Consider the following 18,302-nt stretch of genomic DNA (forward strand, 5'->3'; position numbering starts at 1 on the left):
AGGGCAGGGTCTGCACGTCTGGGAAGACGGCTGACCACCGGGTTGTCGTGTGATGTGGGCACCCTCACCCCTGCAGGATGGCGGGGTGCACGTGTTGCGAGCGCCGGTGTGGAACCAGCAGGAGGTGGAGATTCACGCCCCCATCACCCTCTCTCCCAGCATCTTGACGTTTCCGTGGCAACCGAAGACAGGCACCTACCAGTACACCATCCAGGTAACGGGCCTGACCGCACTCGGGGCTCCTGGGGGTGGGCCTGTGGGCCGCTCTCTTCCAGTATCATCTCCTGGGGCTGCCGAGGGTTTACAGTCAGAGGGTCTTTTCTTTATCCTCACCCGAGGACACTGCTGCATTTAGCTTCAGATACAGTGGGAGGGAAGGGGGGGAGAGAGAGGAAGGGAGAGAGAGAAACATCGACGTGAAAGGGACACATCGAGTGGCTGCCACCCGCACGACCAACCAGGGCCGGGGACAAACTGCAACCGAGGTACATGCCCTTAGCGGGAACCGAACCCGCGTCTCTCTGGACCGCAGGCCGACGCTCTAACTGCTGAGCCACACCGGCCAGGGCTGCAGTCAGAGTCTCCTGCATTTTCTGCATATTCTGATCAGAAAAAACAAACAAACAAACAAAACCCTGAGAAACAGAAAATAGAGAAATCGTGGAATACAGACGTAACCCCCACGTGCATTTCTTAAGAATTTACTGGTTTTGGAGACAGGAGAAGGGGGGGAGAAGAGAGGGAGACATCAACTTGTTGTTCTGCCTACGGATGCATCTGGTTGATTCCTGCCTGTGCCCTGGGAGCCAACCTGAAACCTCGGTTTGGCTCAGCGGTTGGAGCGTCGACCTGTGGTCCAGAGAGACCCGGGTTCGGTTCCCGCTAAGGGCATGCACCTCGGTTGCAGTTTGTCCCCGGCCCTGGTCGGTCGTGCGGGTGGCGACCAATCGATGTGTCCCTTTCACGTCGATGTTTCTCTCTCTCTCTCCCTCTCACTCTGTCTGAACAAAAAATGGAAAAATGTCCTCAAGAGAGGATTAAAAAAAAATTGTCCCTGAAGCAGTGTGAACATTCTCAGAGAAGAGTGTGAAATTCAAGGGGAATGTCCCCAACCCTGCCAGCTGCCACGTGTGTGGTGGACGGACTCCCTTGGGCCTGAGCCCCCGTGGCCGGCACGCTGCCCGCCGGCCTCCCTCCTGGCTCTGATGCAGGGTCCTGTCTGTGCCCTGGTAGCCGCTCGGCGTGGCACCTTCCTGGGCAGTGGCCCTGGGTCTCGGCAGCTGCTGGGCTGCTGTTCTCCTCCGAGTGGGCAGGAGGGAGCGTGGTGTCCGGTCGGGCAGCCTCCTGCCCCTGGCTCTGGAAAGGTCTTTCCTTTCCAGCCTGCGCTCCGGGAGGTGCGCGAGGTTCTGGGGCCACTGTCACGGGGGGGGGGGGTGTCCATCAGCCACGTGAGGACTGGAACCGCAGCAGAGTGGACATGGGGCAGCCCCCGTCGGGCGTGGACTCGGCTGTTTCTCCTTGTCGTGGGAGACGCTGCCTGCGTGAGGGGGTGTGCGTGGAGCAGAGAGAGACCACGCGGTGGCTGGTTACGTGACGTTCTCCCCGCAGGCCCACGGCGGGAGTGGAAACTTCAGCTGGTCTTCGTCAGCCTACGCAGTTGCCACCGTCACCGTCAAGGGCGTGATGACCACGGGCAGTGACACAGGACTCAGCGTCATCCAGGCCCATGATGTCCAGAACCCACTGCACTTCGGGGACATGAAGGTGAGACCTGAGATCCGGCCCAGCCCTCAGGCTGAATTCGGAACCACCCTCAGCCCTTGGCTTTGTCCTTAGTGTTGGCAGCGGTGAGGGGGTGCTGGGCGGGGCCCCAGCCCTGTCCTGAGGAGCTCAAGCCCCGTACAAGGCGGGGGGGGGCACAGAGCTGGACCCCTGGATCGGAGACCAGGGGCCACAGGAGACATGAGCTCCTCCAGCGAGTCCCTCCGGGGAATTCACCAGACCTGAGAGACAGCTCCCCACCGGGAAGGGTCGCTGACTGTTGTGGTAGGTCCCAGTCAGGGCTCCCTCTGCCAGGCTCCACACCTGGCTTCTGCCCCCCAGTGGCGTGGGGTCACTCACTCGAAGGCCACAGGTGGGCCTGGTCCTCTGTAGCTGAGCCTGGTGGCCTCCTGACCTCAGCCCCGTTCATTACGTCACTTAGAGCAGAGATCGAAGGTCCACCTGTCATCTGATCTTGCCCTTCTCTTAAGTTACTTGGGACGCTGATGAGAGGTGATTTTCTCTTTTTATTGTGACACATATGCACCCCCACGCCCCACCTTAAGACTGATCTGAGTTCTGTATGGAGGGGTTGTAATGGGGACCCTTTGGCTACATCATAGTTGTCAAATATTTGGGTCAACAGGAACTGCCTTGTCCCTCCTCCCCCCATCACCCAGGCATCTCGTCTCAGCGAATATGCCACCTGTCACCCTGCTCGGCCAGAAGCTGGGGGTACATTTCGTACAGAAACTCATTGTTACTGGGCACCACCTTCTGTATCTCTCTCCAACGTGCTGAGCTGGTGCATGCCCCAGGGCCTTTGCACAGACCATCCCTTCTTCCCAGAACGTCTTTCTTCCCGACTTTTGTCCAGTTGCCTCTGGCATAGCTCTCAGATCTAAGCTCCTACGCACCTTCTCAGAGAGGCCTTCCCTGACAGCTCTGTCCCCGAACGTCACCCCAGTCCCCGCACACCCCGCGTGTCCCTCAGGCGAAGCCTTCTCACCGATGTACACTCAGCACCGTACCTGTCTTGCAGGTGTACGTGATCGAACCCCGAGGCATGGAGTTCGCCCCGTGCCAGGTGGAGGCGCGAGTGGGCCAGACCCTGGAGCTGCCCCTGAGGATCAACGGCCTGATGCCCGGCGGGGCCAGTGAGGTGGTCACCCTGAGCGACTGCTCCCACTTCGACTTGGCGGTCGAGGTGGAGAACCAGGGTGTGTTCCAGCCGCTTCCAGGTAAACTGGCCCCGCCGAGCCCCCCGGCAGCAGGGGGACTGGGGCCGCCCACACTCCTCCGCGGGGCGAGGCCGCGGGGGGCACAGCGCGAGGAGCTGTGTCTGTCTCCCCGTCCCCAGCAGCCTGGTCTGCTTTGGACCTTACCTGCCTCGGGACCCATCGCCTGCTCGAGGGTCTGATTTCTCGTCTCTGAAACGGGTGCCGTCCTCCTGGGGCGGCAGTAGGAGAGCCCCCCGCAGGGCCTGGAATGCAGGGGTGCTCAGGACGCGGGCACACTGCTGGGGGCTTGGGGGGCGTGGCGGAAGCAATGCCTCTGGACACACCCGCGGGGTCCAGCCCGCCTGAGCCCTGGGAGCCCTGCACCCTGTTGTCTCCTCTCCGGCGCCCCCTGCAGGGTCTGGGTGGTGGTGACGGTGGTGCTGGTGCCTGGAGGTTATTTATAGCCTCAGCCCTGCTGGTCGGGTGGGGGAGCACCTTGCGTGTGTGACTCATTAGATGACACAGCCGTCATGGGGGGAGACAGGTCGGGCCACTGACAGATAGGCTGAGGCACTGTGGCCCCCCCAAGGTCACACAAGGGCACAGGGCGTGATGGTGCACAGGTCAGAGTCTGGGTGCTGTCTGAAGTCTGTCCTCTGCGGAAGGGGCCTGCAGGGGAGTCGGCTCGGCAGCAGAGGGTTCCTCTCCGTCGGTAGGCGGGGAAAAGCCAGGGCCGGGCCGAGGAGGGAGGGTGAGGTTAGGGCAGAGGGAGGAGTGGGCGGGAACAGCATCGGGGCCTCCTGAGCCAGGCCCCGCGGTGGGCATGTGCAGGCTCGCGGCCACACTCAGCGACCAGGAATGGCTGAGCTGCTGAACCATGAATGAGGAGGGCGTCGGAGGGCCGGGGCCACGTGTCCCCGCAGTGGGGAGCCCCTGGCGTTTGTGAGCAGAGAGTGGCGGCCCCCTCCTGAGCTGTGGTTCTGCGTGGAGCCCCGTGAATGCCGCTGCCCAGATGCGGCCGCGTCTCTGACACCCCCACGTCCGTGTCCTTCCCTGGAGGCGCTGCCGTGTCCTCGAGGACCGTCCAGGAGAAACCCAGCTGTGTGACGTCTTCAGTGTCTTTGGGGAGGCAACACCATAGACAGAGGGAAGCATTAGTGGGGAGCACCCACGGCCGCGGGCGAGGAGCCCCCAGCTCTGCCCCACACGCGCCCTGGCGGGCAGTGTGCAGGTCCTGCCCAGGCACTGTGTCAACATCCGGGACCCCAGGGAGGAGGGCAGGCTTTGGAACACCACACTCCGGGGTCTGAGCACCCCTTCTTCACATCGCCCAACCCCTCTGAGCCTTGGATTCCGCGTGTACACGTGGGGATACGGGCCCCTTGCCTGCAGGGAGGGGTACACATGCCCCTCCGCCCAGTGCCGGGGTTTGATTCTGAAGACAGCAGCGGAGACGACCCCTGGGCGTCAGAAGACCCCTCAGGGAGCGGAGCGCCTCGGGTGCCCCGATACCGCGTTCGTGTGGCTGTGTGAGGCCTGTGCTGGGCCCAGGTGACGGGAAGCCGGCGAGGGTGGGGGATTCGCGCAGGAGTCAGAGGCACTGGAGACCGGGTGGGGCAGTGGGCTGTGGCGCCTGCCCCAGGGCTCGGGGGTCTCGTGGGCGTGATCTCAGTCAGGCTGCTGGGCACCTTCTCCCCCTCTCGCCCTCGACTGCATGACCCTGATCTGAGAGCACAGCGAGGGGCTCAGCTCCTGGTTCTTGGGGGGGCAGCCGCGGTCCACCTGGGGCCCTCACCTTCTCCCCCTGGACGTGGCTGCTGGGCTCCCCTTTCTGCCTTCTCATCATGGAAGCCCCCTGAAAGCCCTTGGGTTGTGGGTGTTACTGTGAACTTCTCCAGGGAGCCCCCGGATTGGGCTTGGCCAGGCACCCTGGGGTGGCCGTACCTCAGCTCTGGCTCCTCCCTGACCCTTTCTCTGTTCTGAGCCTCGGCTGGTTTTCAGCCCCCTGTTCACAGAGCACCTCCCAAGTGCTGCACTCTGGGGTCCCCCGGACCCTGTAGGAGACTGATGGCGGACAGGTAGGTGTGGTGCTGGGCGGGTGTGCCGAGGGGTAGCAGGGTCCTGGGGGTTCTCCCAGTCCGGGGCATGGATGCACCCGAAATGCCCAGACGTGTCCCCCAGAAGATGTGCTGAAGACGGGTTCCTGAGCCAGCGTGGGGGAGGGGAGGACGGTCAGAGGGACGACCACCCGGAGGATGGTCAGGGAGGTGGGGGAGGGGATTCTGGGAGCAGGAAGCGTGTGTTGGAGCCGAGACAGGAAAGGGTGTGTCCCGCATCAGGTCCCTGCCAGGTGCCGAGGTGGCCTCCAGGGTCCGGGGCAGGGCTGTGGAGCCGGGTGCCCCCTGGGCTCCCCCTTCAGCGTCTCTCCCCACCTGTACTGAGGGCCCCTCCCTTCCAGTGCAGCACCACGTTGGGCAGACCCCTCGAACCGATGGGAAGGCAGCGGGGTCCCTGCTCAGACGCACCGTCCCGGTTCCTTCTGCTTGGTAATTTGGACACAAACGGCCCGTTCGGCGTTTCGGTTTTCATTTGGCTCTGCCCTGGGCTCTGGCCAGCCCTCTGGGCGGCGTGGGGACTTCTGCCCCGGGCGCGGAGTGGCCGTTAGCGGATCAGCACGCAGGGAAATGTATCCTCGGCCTGGGGAGGAGGTTGTTCTCCGATGTGCACAGCGGCTTTTCCACTAATCGCCCCAAACGGGAAACGGCCCAGATGCCGACGCCCTAACCATTAGAGCCTCCTCAACCTGGGGGCCGCGACCCCTTTGGGTCGAACGACCCTTTCACAGGGGTCACCTAGGACATAACAGGAGCAAAATGACACTTATGAAGTAGCAACGGAAATAGTTTTATGGTCGGGGGTCCCCACAGCGTGAGGAGCTGGATGAAAGGGTCGCAGCATCAGGAAGGCTGAGAACCCCTGGTTGAGCCACACCGGCCGGGGCTCAGGTGCACTTGAAATGGGCGATTCTGTAGAATGAGTGACCGTTCGGGGAAGCTAGCGCCCGACACCCGCAACTTCCTTTTAAGTGCGTAAAAAACAGAGCGATGGGTGGATGGGTCGGCGGTGGGTTGATAACGCAGTAAGAAAACAGAGCAACGTGGTAATTACAGGGTCTGGGGGTGGGGATGAGGGTTTCACAGTGTAATTTTCTTCTAAATGTTGGGGAAGAAAACAATTCTTTACACTCCCATTAGATCGGCCTCTTTAATAATGGGTGGAAAATACCACGCACAGTCGTTAGAGGTAGCGTCACGTGTCGCAACCGTTTTGGGAGAGAGATCCGGTAGTGCCGTTGAGACATGGACATCTGTGTGCCCCGGACAGTGGGTATCGGGGCGCACAGACAGTGGTCTTTGGGAAACACCCACGTAAAGGCGGGGGGATGTTCACCCAGAGGAATGTGCGCCATAGCAGGGAGAGGTCGGTGGCGGACTCTTCCCAGGGGAGGTCTGCACCGTGCCAGCCGCAGGGGGGGCCTCTCTCCCCTGCGCCGGAGGGGCAGCCACAAAGGAGTAGGAGCCCAGACGTTCCCTTTCTGTGAAACGCAGAAGCACAGTCAGGCTGTGCTGTTAGAAGGCAGCCGAGGTTCTCCTTTGGGGAGGAGCTCGTGGGGGGTCTGGGGAGCCTCCAGGGCACAGGTCAGATTGTTTGCCGGTCCCAGTCCTGGGGGGTGCGCTCCGTTCAGGGAGGGGGTGCATCACGGTGAACTGTGCATCTCGGACGGGTCCTTTCGGTGTGGGGACGGGGTGTGTACCAGGCGCAGGCCTGGACACGCGTTCCGGCAAAGGCGGGCTGACGCGGCCTGTTCTTCCCACAGGGAGGCTGCAGCCGGGGCCTGAGCACTGCAGCGGAGTCCGGGTGCGAGCCGAGGCCCAGGGCTACACGGCGCTGCTGGTGAGCTACAAGCACAACCACATCCACCTGAGCGCCCGCATCACCATCGCCGCCTACCTGCCCCTCACGGTGAGTCGGGCCTGCCCTCCCCGCTTCCCCGACGGGAATCTCCTTGGTGCTGGCCCCTCGGAATGGCCTTAAGAACAGCACTCTCCCCTGACTTCTGAGCTGAAACCAGGAAGCCGAGGGAGCTGAGCCCCTGCGGGCAGACAGTGCGTCCTGCACCCTGTGGATACAATGTTGCCATCGCTGGTTCCCGTGACCTCCAGTTACCCTGCAGGGTCTCCGCAGAACCCTGGAATGGGGACAGTGGCCCTGGCTTGCGGGTGCACATTCTGGGGCCTCCGGAACCTGGGACAGGTTTGGATTCTCCCCCTGCTGGAGGTCAGGTGACCATCAAGGTCGGCGTGCCCCTTGGCCCCCTGTGGGCAGGAAGCAGGTCCTGGACTCTAGGGCTGACACCAACGCTGGGACCTGGGCTCCTTGAATATCTGTGGGCCTCAGTTTTCCTGCCTGTAAAAGGGGGTAATATAGTACCCACTTCATGGGGTGGTGGTGAGGATTAGCTGAACTGTGAGCAAAATGGGCTTAACGGTCCCGGTCAGTAGTCCGTGCTCACTGAGGTTTAGCTGTTAAAATACGAATGGAAAGCCCTGGCCAGTTTGGCTCTACGGTTAGAGCGTTGGCCCGCAGACTGAAGGGTTGCAGGTTCGATTCCGGTTAAGGGCACGTACCTGGATTGCAGGTTTGATCCCCAGCCCAGGTCGCGGTTGTGCGGGAGGGAAACATTGATGTGTCTTTTCCACACCCATCTCTCCCTCCCTCCCTCCTACTCTCTCTAAAAAGTCAGTGGAAAAATATCCTCAGGTGAGGATTAACAACAACAAAAAGAATAAAAAAAAATTGGACGGCCCTGGCGGGTTTGGTTCAGTGGTTAGAGCGTCGGCCCGCGGGTTCGATTCAGTGTTTAGAACATACCTGGGTTGCGGTTCGTCCCCAGCCCGGGTTGGGGTTGTGTGGGTGGCAACAGTCGATGTGTCTTTTTCACATCGATGTTTCTCTCTCTCTCTCTTCCTCTCTCCCTCCTGCTCTATCTGAAGATAAATGTAAAAATATCCTCGGGTGGCCCTGGCCGGTGTGGCTCAGAGGTTAGAGCTTCAGCCCGCAGACCAGAGAGGCCCGGGTTCGGTTCCCGCTAAGGGCATGCACCTCGGTTGCAGTTTGTCCCCAGCCCTGGTTGGGGTCGTGTGGATGGTGACCACTTGATGTGTCTCTCAAATGATGTTTCTCTCTCTCTCTTCCTCTCTCTCCCTCCCGCTCTATCTGAACAAAAAATGGAAAAAATTGTCCTTGGGTGAGGATTAAAAAAAAAAGAATTGCCCTCCCTCCAAGGGTTGTTGTGAAGCTTCACAGCAGGATGGTGACTGGACCGGCTTCTTGTTCTGACTGCTTCTCACACAGGAGGCCCAGGGAGAGGGCCGGGGGCTCCCCAGGCTGGGCCAGTCAGCACTTGTGTCTCCCGGACACAGCATCAGCCTCGCACCGCTCCGGTCCCTGGTCTGTGCCTCTTACGCATTAAAGCAAGTTCAGTAACATCAGAATCTCATCTCAGACCCTGACCCTGGGCATAGTCCCCAACGCAGAGCAGGCAGCAACCAAGGATCGCTTTTGTTTTTCTAAATTGAGGCACAGTTGACTTTGTGTCATATTAGTTTCAGGTGTACAGCACAACCAATCAGTGTGTGTGTATATTGCGTCATGATCGCTGTAATGAGTCTAGTGGCCCATTGCCGCCCAAAATTAAACATTTTCCTCTCGCGATGAGAACTTTTAAGCTGTACTCTCTTAGCAGCTTAAAAATGAGCAGCACAGTGCTGTTGACTGTCGGCACCATGCTGCACGTCACATCCGCAGAACCAATTTATTCTACACTGGAAGTTTGTACCTTCGGAACCTCCCCCGCCCCCCACCCCCACCCCAGCAGTCACCAGATGGTGTTCTGTATCTGTTTTTTGTGGGTGTATTTTTGATTCCACATCTAAGTGAAATCATACACTGTATGTCCTTCTCCGTCTGACTTACTTCACAGTAATGCTCTCGTGGTCTGTCCACGGTGTCACAAATGACGGTGCTTCTTTTTCATGGCTGAGTACTATTCCACTCTATATCTGTGCCATATTTTTCTTACTCGTTCAATCCTCAGCAGATGCTTAGGTTGTTTTGTGTCTAGATGATTGTGAAAAACTCTACGGTGAACACGGGGGTGCAGACATCTTTCTAAGTCAGTGTTTTTGTCTCCTTTGCTTTCTTCCAGAAGAGGAATTGATGGGTCATTGAGTAGTTATGTTTTAATTATTTGAGAAAGGCTGTTCTATTTAAAATGAACAAGTGGCCCGGCTGGTGCGGCTCGGTGGCTGAGCGTCGACCCTGCACCAGGAGGTCGCTGGTTCAATTCCCGGTCAGGGCACATGCCCAGATTGTGGGCCTGATCCCCAGTGGGGGGCGTGCAGGAGGCGGCCAGTCGATGTTCTCTCTCATCGATGTTTCTGTCTCTCTCCCTTTCTAAAATCAATAAAGGAAAAAAGATAAAATAAAGTGAGCAAGTAGGGCAGATGTGTTCAGGGTTAGCCGTCCAGGACTGAAACCAAGGTCTCCTGACCCCAGACCTAAAATCGCAGATACGTGTAAATGTCTCATTAGGGAGAAAGGGCCCAGCCTGCTCCCCTCCTCCACTCATCCATGTACTGGAGGGATACATGGTGCTTACGCCGAGCTCCCAGCCTACGGGATACAATGTTGCAGAAGATGCGCAGAACTCCTGGTCCTCATTCTAGCAGAGATGGGGGCAGAGGCAGAGACAGACAGTAAATAAACCAAACAAGTAACGTGCTTTTATGTGCCCGTCTCGGACAGTGTTCGTGTTCAGTGTGGATGGAGAGAGCGGAGGGAGGGAGGGAGCAGTTTCTAATGAGGTCAGACGCCCCTCATTGGTGCCGGCCCTGGACCAGGTGAGAGGTTCAGAGCAGAGCTAAAGAAAATGGAAATTCCTGAGATGGCAGTGGTTCCTCTTGAGGAAGCCCGCCACCCCCGCCACGGCCTGCCACCCCCGCCACGGCTCTGTCCAGATCTTCTTTGACCTGCTGGGCCCTCCCCTCCCTGAGTTACATGCTGTCTTTTCTCTGCTGGCATCGTGGTGAGACTCATGCTTGCCGGAGACCTGACTCCTTCCGCAGTTAACAGGCACCTCAGCCGTTGTCTGCGGCGGGGTTCAGAGGCCTTGTCCACCTGCTGCTCTCTGGGAGCCCCAAGTGCCTGCCTGGGGAGCCCCCTGCTTTGTTCTGTCCCCGTGAGCAGGGACTGGCCTGGGCCTCTGCCAGCCAGGTCTTCACCTTCTGCCCGGCCCTGGCCTCTGTGTTTTGATCCGAGACCGAGTGTGGGCACCCCCGCTAAGAGGCACGTGGAAACCCCTAGAAACATGCTGTCCGCACGGAGGGCTCGAGAGCAAACCATCCTCTGGTTTTGCGAACTAGGAGACGGAGGCCCCGGACCTCGCCCTGTTCACGGGCACGCTCCTCTCTGGCGCTGCCCGGACATCCGCACTGGGCGGGCGCCGAGGAGCCTGCGGGTCTCCGCGAGCCGTGTTGGTCCCCGACCTGTCTCCCTGGCCTAGAGTCGGTGACACGTTCAGGCCGAGCGAGAAGGGCGTCCCCTGCGGCAGCGCCGTCCGTGGTTCCCCAGCTGTGACTCAAGGACGTGTGGTACCTTTGCCCAACCTTTCCCCTCGGGCTGGTCGTGAACAGCACCCTTCGGCGAGGCTCCTGGTGGCCTGCTGCACCCACAGTGGGGTCGGGCTGACCGTGGCATCCAGCCAGGGAGGGCATCTGGAGCCCACCGGCTGGGCGAATGTGGGTACACGGCTCCACTCCGCTGGGTGGTGGCCCTGTGAGAGGGGATGACGTGTTGCTGAAGACACTGGTACGAGCAGGGCCGTTCACCGAGCACACGCTTCCTTCCGGCCCTGGAACCGGAGGACCCGATGTCCCTGCCCTTTCACAGGGGGAGGGACCGAGCTGTGGGGCAGGAGCCCATGGACACACGCCGTGTAAGGGATGGCGGGCAGGGGCAAGGGCAGTTGAGCGGACGGGAGGAGCAGGCTTTGGGAGGTCCTGCCCTGGGTGGGGTCCGAGCAGCCTGTCCGAGGAGGCGTTGGGACAGAGGCCGGAGCAAAGCAGAGGCTCTGGCTACACTGTTGTGAGGGTGGTCCCGGGGGGGGCAGGGCAGAGGCCCTGCGCATGCCCAGCGTCTCCTGTTGGGAATGGGCCCTTTGATGGGTTTAAAACCTGGGTGTGTGACAAGGTAGAGTCTGGGGCTGGGTGTCCATGAGGGACCCCAGGACTGTGTGTGTGTAGGGAGGGGCGCAGAGTCAGTACCCAGTAGGAGAACCTGCACCCATAGGCCTCAGCGTATCCTCACCTCAGCCCCTGCCCCGCCTTTGAGGGTGTGCCCGTCTTGAAGCTGGTACCAGGGCACGGTCCCTTCCCCATGCCGGGGGCATCTGGTTGGAGCCGAGCCCCGGGTTCAGGACTGTGGTGGCAGCTGAGTGGTCAGCCTGTACCTGCCAGGACTTCAGGCCGTGGGCAGGCCTGGGGGCCCCTGGTGGGGGAGACGTGGGCGGAGCTGAGGGAGGTCAGGCTCCGCGAGGGTCTTCGTGCCCCTGGACCTGGTGGATAACGCAGAGGCCGCTGCAGGGAAGGCCCCTGTGTTGGGCCAGAATGAACTGATTTTGGAAAAGTGTCCGCGTTGTCCACAGACCCCCACCCAGCATGTGGGTGCCGGGGCATCCGACCTTTCGACTTCTGCCAATCAGGGGGCCGAGGAGGAATATCGGTGTCGTCATGGACTCTTGTCTGTTTGTGACTATTTTAGTTGTCCCTCTACGGTATTTTGTTTCTGGTGTGGTTGAGACCATGCTGTAGATATAGAAGGAGACAGATGCCCCCTCCCTAGGAGCCCAGAGCCTGAGCGGGAGGTAGACACCCCAACAAATAATTTCCTCCCGATGCAACTGAGCAACGCTTGAAGCCGGTGCCGGAGAACAAGTCATCGGCCTGGGAGGGGGAGGCCCCCGGTGATGGAGGGCAGCCGGCCTGGGACGGCCGGGGACAGACTAGTCTGAAGGTGGGACGAGGGGGCGCCGAGGCCAGGGCCCGGCTGGGAGAGCCTGAATCCCGGGGTGGACGTGGTTCAGCCTCTGTTCCCGGGGCAGCGGACACGTGGAGCCGCCTACCACGGAGGGGCACGGCCGGTGTGCGGGAGGCCCTGCGGCAGCTCCTGGAGGGTGGGCTGGAGTCCAGGAGCAGGGCTGCAGGGCCCTCGGGGCCCCGTTCCTCCTCGCACCCCAGCCGTGTCTGTACGGGGCGGTGTCCTCACGTGGAACCCCTCCCCCTGCTGTGGTGGGGGCGGCACTGCAGACCCCGAGCACGGCCCGTGTCCACGTGGGCACCCCGGGCGGCTGCCCTGGGAGAGCAGGTGCGAGCTTCTTGCAGACGTTATTTACTTGTGTTAATTGGGTCCTTGGGTCCTTGGAAGGTGTGATACTCACTCTTTCGCTGAACGAAGAACGAAGCACGGTAGAGCTGCTCAGTGCCTGGCACTGCTCTGGGGCCGGCACAGCGGCGGGGGGGAGGGCGGGGGGGCGGGGGGGGGCGTGTTCCCCAAGCCGCGTGCCGTGGAAAGCGCAGGAGACGCCGCGGCGTGTAAAGTAAGGGAAGCGAACCACTGGGAACCGGGCCGCCAGGACCCGCATCTCCGTTTCCCTTGGTCGTTGAGCGTGTTTCCGTTTAGAATTGTTTCACGCTTTTTGAAACAAGACGGTGTGATCACACCGCCCGGTGAGGCCTGAACCCCACTCGGCGATGCCGCCTCGGGGAGCACCCAGGCCTGGCGGGACGCACCCCAGACTCACGCAGCCGCCCTGGGACCGCGGACTGTCCCCGATGGTGTGCGGTGGGGGTCGAGTGAGCTGACATCTCTGTGCTCGGGCTCGTCTCTCCTCCTGGCACTGGACTGCTTTGCAGAGCAGCAGAGCGCCGGGTGCCCCCCAACCCCCAGCAGGGTCTCAGAGTGGCAGCCTGTGTGCACGTGCCCCCCAGAGGCAGGCGCTGACTCCCCTCCTCTCTGCCCCACAGGCCGTGGACCCCTCCTCTGTCGCCTTGGTGACCCTCGGCTCCTCACAAGAGATGCTGTTCGAAGGAGGTCCCCGGCCCTGGGTCCTCGAGCCATCCAAGTTCTTCCGAAACGTCACCTCCGAGGACGCGGACAGCATCAGCCTGGCCCTCTTGGGGCTCCCTGCCCCCCGCAATTACCAGCAGCACTGGATCCTCGTGACCTGCCGGGCCCTCGGTGAACAGGTGAGAGCACAGCCCCCCCAGACCCACCGTGTCCCTGGAGTGCCCTGCGGCGCGCATGCGTCCTTTGGTTTAACCTTCAGAGTAAGCCTGAGCGAGCTGTGCCGTCTCTCGGACAGACACACCGAGGGTCCGAGGAAGGGCTGGGCGGGTGTGAGCAGAGGGCCCCCCTGTACAGGCTTTGATAGAGCTCGTTATTCCCGCCCCCTTCACCCTGGTGACCGCCCCTCTCTCCGGCTTCAGTGCCCCTCCCGCCAAACGGGGCGGGGAGGAGGGTGAGCCGAGATCGGGGCGCAGGGCCGGAGGTCTCCAGGGACGGAAGGGCTGTCAGGCGTGAAGCGGCGTGTCGGGCGGACCGTTTTGGTGGTTCAGGATAATTTGGGAATCCCAGTGTTGTTGTTGTTTTCCTGTGAGATCTCTTCATTTTTATTTATTTATTTTTAATGCTGAAAACCGAGACATTGGGAGACGGGGTAGGCTGAACACAATGCCCCGAACCCCTCGGGGCTGGAATCGCCAGATGGAGGGCAGGCAGCTTGCCGTCCGGGCCCCGTGCCCCGCGGTCTCTCCCTCGGGCCCTGTGCTCCTCGGCCCCGGTCGGGCTGTACCTCTGTGTTCACAGGGTGCTCTGCAGCTGGGACCCAGAGCCAGGTGGGAGGCCAGCGTGATTCAGGGCGGGGAGAGCCCATGTCTGGGGAAGGTGTGCACGTTTGCTCGTGCAGAGAACACTGGTGGAGGCTAACACACGTGCACACGGATGCTAACACACGCGCACACAGATGCTAACACGTGCGCACGGATGCTAACGCACACATGGATGCTAACACGTGCACATGGATGCTAACACACGTGCACACGGATGCTAACACGCACGCACGGATGCTAACACACGTGCACACACGGATGCTAACACGTGCACACGGATGCTAACACGCACACACGGATGCTAACACACGCACACATGGATGCTAACACATGCACACACAGATGCTAACACGTGCACACGGATGCTAACACGCGCGCACGGATGCTAATGTGCACACGGAGGCTAACGCGCACATGGATTCTAACACGTGCGCACGGATGCTAACACGCACGCACACGGATGCTAACATGTACACACGGATGCTAACACACGGATGCTAACATGCGCACATGGATGCTAACACGGATGCTAACATGTACACACGGATGCTAACACACGCGCACACTGCCCACGGCACCTCCGAAGTCGGCTGTGCCAGGGCTGCCGGTGTGAGCAGGGAGCCTAGCGAAAGGCCCTACTTCCTGGCGGCTTTGTTTTCAAAAGCTCACACACGGAGATTAAGAAAAGTAAATACGTGCTACTAAGTGACACCACGACAGGAGTAAACTTAGCCCAGAGTTGGGTTGGAGAAGTTCCCCGTCCCTGACTTTGGGTCCCCTGCCCTCCCCCCCCCCCGCTGTCGCCGTCGGACCCTCCAGCGCCCTCCCTGGTCCGCACTCTGTCCTCAGGGCGCCAGGCAGGAGGCAGGGACCCTGTGGGTCAGCGTGGAAGCTGCCGTGTCCGGCCTCGGGGTCAGGAAGGGTGAGGGGCTTTTGGATGAGACCGTTCCTTCCCGCAGTGTGTCACCGAGGGCCAGGCCCCCCGTCTGGTCCACCCCGCGGGTCTCAGTCCATCGGCACATCAGTCACCCCTGCTCCTCGTGGTGACGGTGTTTTCAAGTCAGCGAGACTCTTCGTGTGAAAACCCAGCCTTGGGAACTGGCTTGTGCCACCTGGGTTTTCACAGGGGCTGGGAACCCACAGGGCACTGCCCCCCGCCTCTCCCGGGCTCAGGGCAGAGGTTCTGGCTGGTGTCGGTGGGGGCTGGGCCTTTGTCGCCCCCGGGATGTGGGTGCATCGTCGTTCCCATTCCGCAGAGAAGCAGGCTGAGCCCCAGAGCTGGGGGGCGAGGTGGGCACAGGGGGTGGCTGACGGCTCTTCTGCCCCCAGGTCATTGCCCTGTCGGTGGGGAACAAGCCGAGCGTCACCAACCCCTTCCCTGCGCTGGAGCCGGCCATCGTGAAGTTGGTGTGTGCCCCGCCCTCCCGGATCACCCTGACGCCCGTCTACGCCAGCCCCCAGCTGGGCCTGTCCTGCCCGCTGCTGCAGCAGAACAAGCAGGTGGTGAGTGGGCGCTGCCGGACGATCGCGAGGGCTCGGTGCCCGCCGCCTCCTCCCCGCCCTCAGCCCGCCCTGCGTGGCGGGTGCTCCTGTCTGAGCATCACAGGCAGGGGTCCCGAGACCTGGGGAGCGGACGGGACTCAGCAGCCAGACGCAGGTGCCGCTCTCTGCACGGCCCTTGGCAGTTTGTAAGAATCGTCTTTGTCTGTGACTCGAGGCTGGTGAGGAGGGGACTTGTTAGTGGGCAGCGTGTGGTCAGAGCGAGGGTGGCCGAGTACAGGTGACGCCTGCAGTGTTCTCCAGGGGCTGTGTTCCGAGCATAAATGAGGGCACAGAAAAGAAAGCCACGTGGGGTTCACTCTGGCAGCTGGGGTACCAGTGAAACCCACAGACCTGGGCCCAGCCAGGTGGGGTTCACTCTGGCAGCTGGGGTACCGGTGAAACCCGCCGGCCTGGTCCCCTTGGGGCTGCAGCCAACCAGCCTCTGCCTCTAAGACACTCAGGGACCGGACGACTCAACGCGAGATGTGGGCGTCCTGTCCGGGTTCGGGTGCGTGAACACACACGCAGCTGGCCCGGCCCCTTCTCAGAGGCGGGCACTGGGCAGCTTTTGGCTCATCCCTGGACGTTTCGTTGTTGAGCCTCCTCTGTGCCAGGCTGGGTTCTAGGCTCAGGAACGCAGAGTGAGGACGGGACACAGGCGGAGGCCACTTCAGACGGAGCGGGGAAGGGCCTCAGAGCTGAGGTGGGTGCCCTGGGCAGGCAGAACAGCAGGTGCAAAGGCCCTGGGGTCTCTGTGTCCATGTGCCAGGAGCTTTCCCCTCGGTGCCTCGGTGCCTCCACCAGGACGGCCTGCGAGACCAGGCGCCCCTCACGGGTTTGCCCACGAGGCCCAGCTGGCCAGGGTCCCGCAGGCGGGACATGGATCTGCCCCGCGACAAGCTCGGTGCCTCCTCAGTGGCCCCTGGAGCTGCTTCTGCTCGTCCAGCCCAGCCCTGACCCAGCCGCGCCCCGCCCGGCTCTCTCAGCTCCCGCAGCTCCCGGGGAGCGCTCGGGGCACCTTCCTGAGCTCTTCGTACCAGCAGCCGCTCCTTCCGGGTCTGGGGTTTGGCTCCTCGTGGGGACAGGGCAGAGCAGCTTTGTATCTGGACAACGTGAGTCTCCCGAAAGTCCCAGAGGGGCTCCGGACGGCAGTGTCTGGGACTGGGGACCATCCGCCACCTGCCACGGACCGTCAGCCTCCGTGGCCCTTACGTGGTTGTGTCCGCTCCTGCCTGCTCGGGCAGCTGGTGGGTGGGCTCCTGCCTTCTCTCGGGCGTCACTGGTCCCTCAGCTCTGGGCACGTGGGCGTGTGGGGTCCTCCCCTGCCCCTGACGCTGGTCCCATACGTGTCAGAGCCTCTGTGGTGAGAAGGGAGGGTCTTGCGCAGCCGGGGCGGCTCAGTGGCTGAGCATCGACCTGCACCAAGAGGTCGCCGGTTCGATTCCCGGTCAGGACACATGCCCAGGTTGTGGGCCCATCCCCAGTGGGGGGCGTGCAGGAGGCGGCCAGTCGATGTTCTCTCTTATCAATGTTTATATCTCTCTCCCTCTCTCTTCCTCTCTAACATCAATAAAGAAAAAATATTTTTTTGCCCTGGCCGGTTTGGCTCAGCGGTTAGAGCGTAGGCCTGCGGTCCGGAGAGACCCGGGTTCGGTTCCCGCTAAGGGCACGGACCTCAGTTGCAGTTTGTCCCCGGCCCTGGTTGGGTTGTGTGGGAGGCAGCCACTCGATGTGTCCCTTCCCGTCGATGTTTCTCTTTCTCGCTCTCTCTCTCCCCCTCCCACTCTCTCTGAACAAAATATGGAAAAATGTCCTCGGGTGAGGATAAAAATATATATATATATATTTTTTTTTAAAAAATTGAGGGGTCTCAGTGCTCAGCCTCAGAGCACCCCCAGCTCACTCCCTCAGGGACTGGGCCAGGAATACCTGCCCCTGGGCCCCTTGGCGAGTGAGGGGAGCCGGCTCCGTGCCCAGACGTGCACCCTGCTCGGGCCTGGTGTCTGCAGGGAGCACGGACCCTCCCAAACCAGAACCGTGTGTGTTCAGGGAAGGACACGTGTTTCCCTGACTTGGGGGACTATGGAGATGAAGCTCCTGAGCGTGTTACGTTTTAAACCACTTTTACGTGTTTGCCAAACCCTCCTCCATGGAAGACTGAGGTGCACTCAGTGTGGACCCGGAAAACCCGGTCTGCAGGGGCCGTGGTGGAGGCTGGGAGCCAGAGAGCTCAGCTCCGTGGTCCGAGCGCTGGGGCCGAGCCTGCCCCCGTGTGGCCTGGTCTCCTTTGGTGATCAGGGGTCCCTGGCTTAGAGGTGTTGTAGAGAAAGATACGACCAGACGTGAGTGCTCAGAGTGCTGCTCTTTCCGCTGTTCTCCCCGCAGCCCGGCCGGGGGCGTCCGCCCGGCACAGAGCGAGAGCACCCCTCCCCCGAGCCCCAGCCCCTCCACGTGCTCTGTCGCCCGGGGACACGCTGGACCGGCCCTGCTGGGCTGACTGGCCCCGCCCTCTTCTGCCTGTTTTTCGCTCTTGATTAAAGTGCCGCCTCCTCAGCCTCAGACCTCAGTCTGGTCTCACCCCTCAACATTTCATATTCCAGTCCCTTCCTGCCGCCCGGGCCCGAGCGCCGTCGAAGGCCACCGGAGGCTTGCGTTGCTCCTCTGTGCACCTCCAGAAGGGGCCTCGCGTGGGGGAGGAGTCAGCACAGCTGCCGGGTGGCCGAGGGGAGTAGAGCCACCGGGCTGGGTCCCTGCGACCTCTGCCTGACTCCTG

General features: G+C 61.5%; 1 protein-coding gene across 2 annotated transcripts in view; it reads left to right on the forward strand.

Annotated features, from left to right (window-relative positions):
* The window catches only part of NUP210 (nucleoporin 210), a 110,987-nt gene that overhangs the window by 44,189 nt on the left and 48,496 nt on the right, over positions 1–18,302 (forward strand). For both annotated transcript variants that reach the window (XM_036243670.1, XM_036243671.1), the window contains 6 exons: positions 77–214; positions 1,609–1,764; positions 2,804–3,002; positions 6,859–7,004; positions 13,124–13,345; positions 15,317–15,490. In XM_036243670.1, coding sequence (XP_036099563.1) covers positions 77–214; positions 1,609–1,764; positions 2,804–3,002; positions 6,859–7,004; positions 13,124–13,345; positions 15,317–15,490 — 1,035 coding nt within the window. The remainder of the gene's footprint in view (positions 1–76; positions 215–1,608; positions 1,765–2,803; positions 3,003–6,858; positions 7,005–13,123; positions 13,346–15,316; positions 15,491–18,302) is intronic.

The sequence above is a fragment of the Molossus molossus genome, unplaced genomic scaffold, assembly GCF_014108415.1.
Source record: "Molossus molossus isolate mMolMol1 unplaced genomic scaffold, mMolMol1.p scaffold_m16_p_5, whole genome shotgun sequence".
NCBI lineage: Eukaryota > Metazoa > Chordata > Mammalia > Chiroptera > Molossidae > Molossus > Molossus molossus.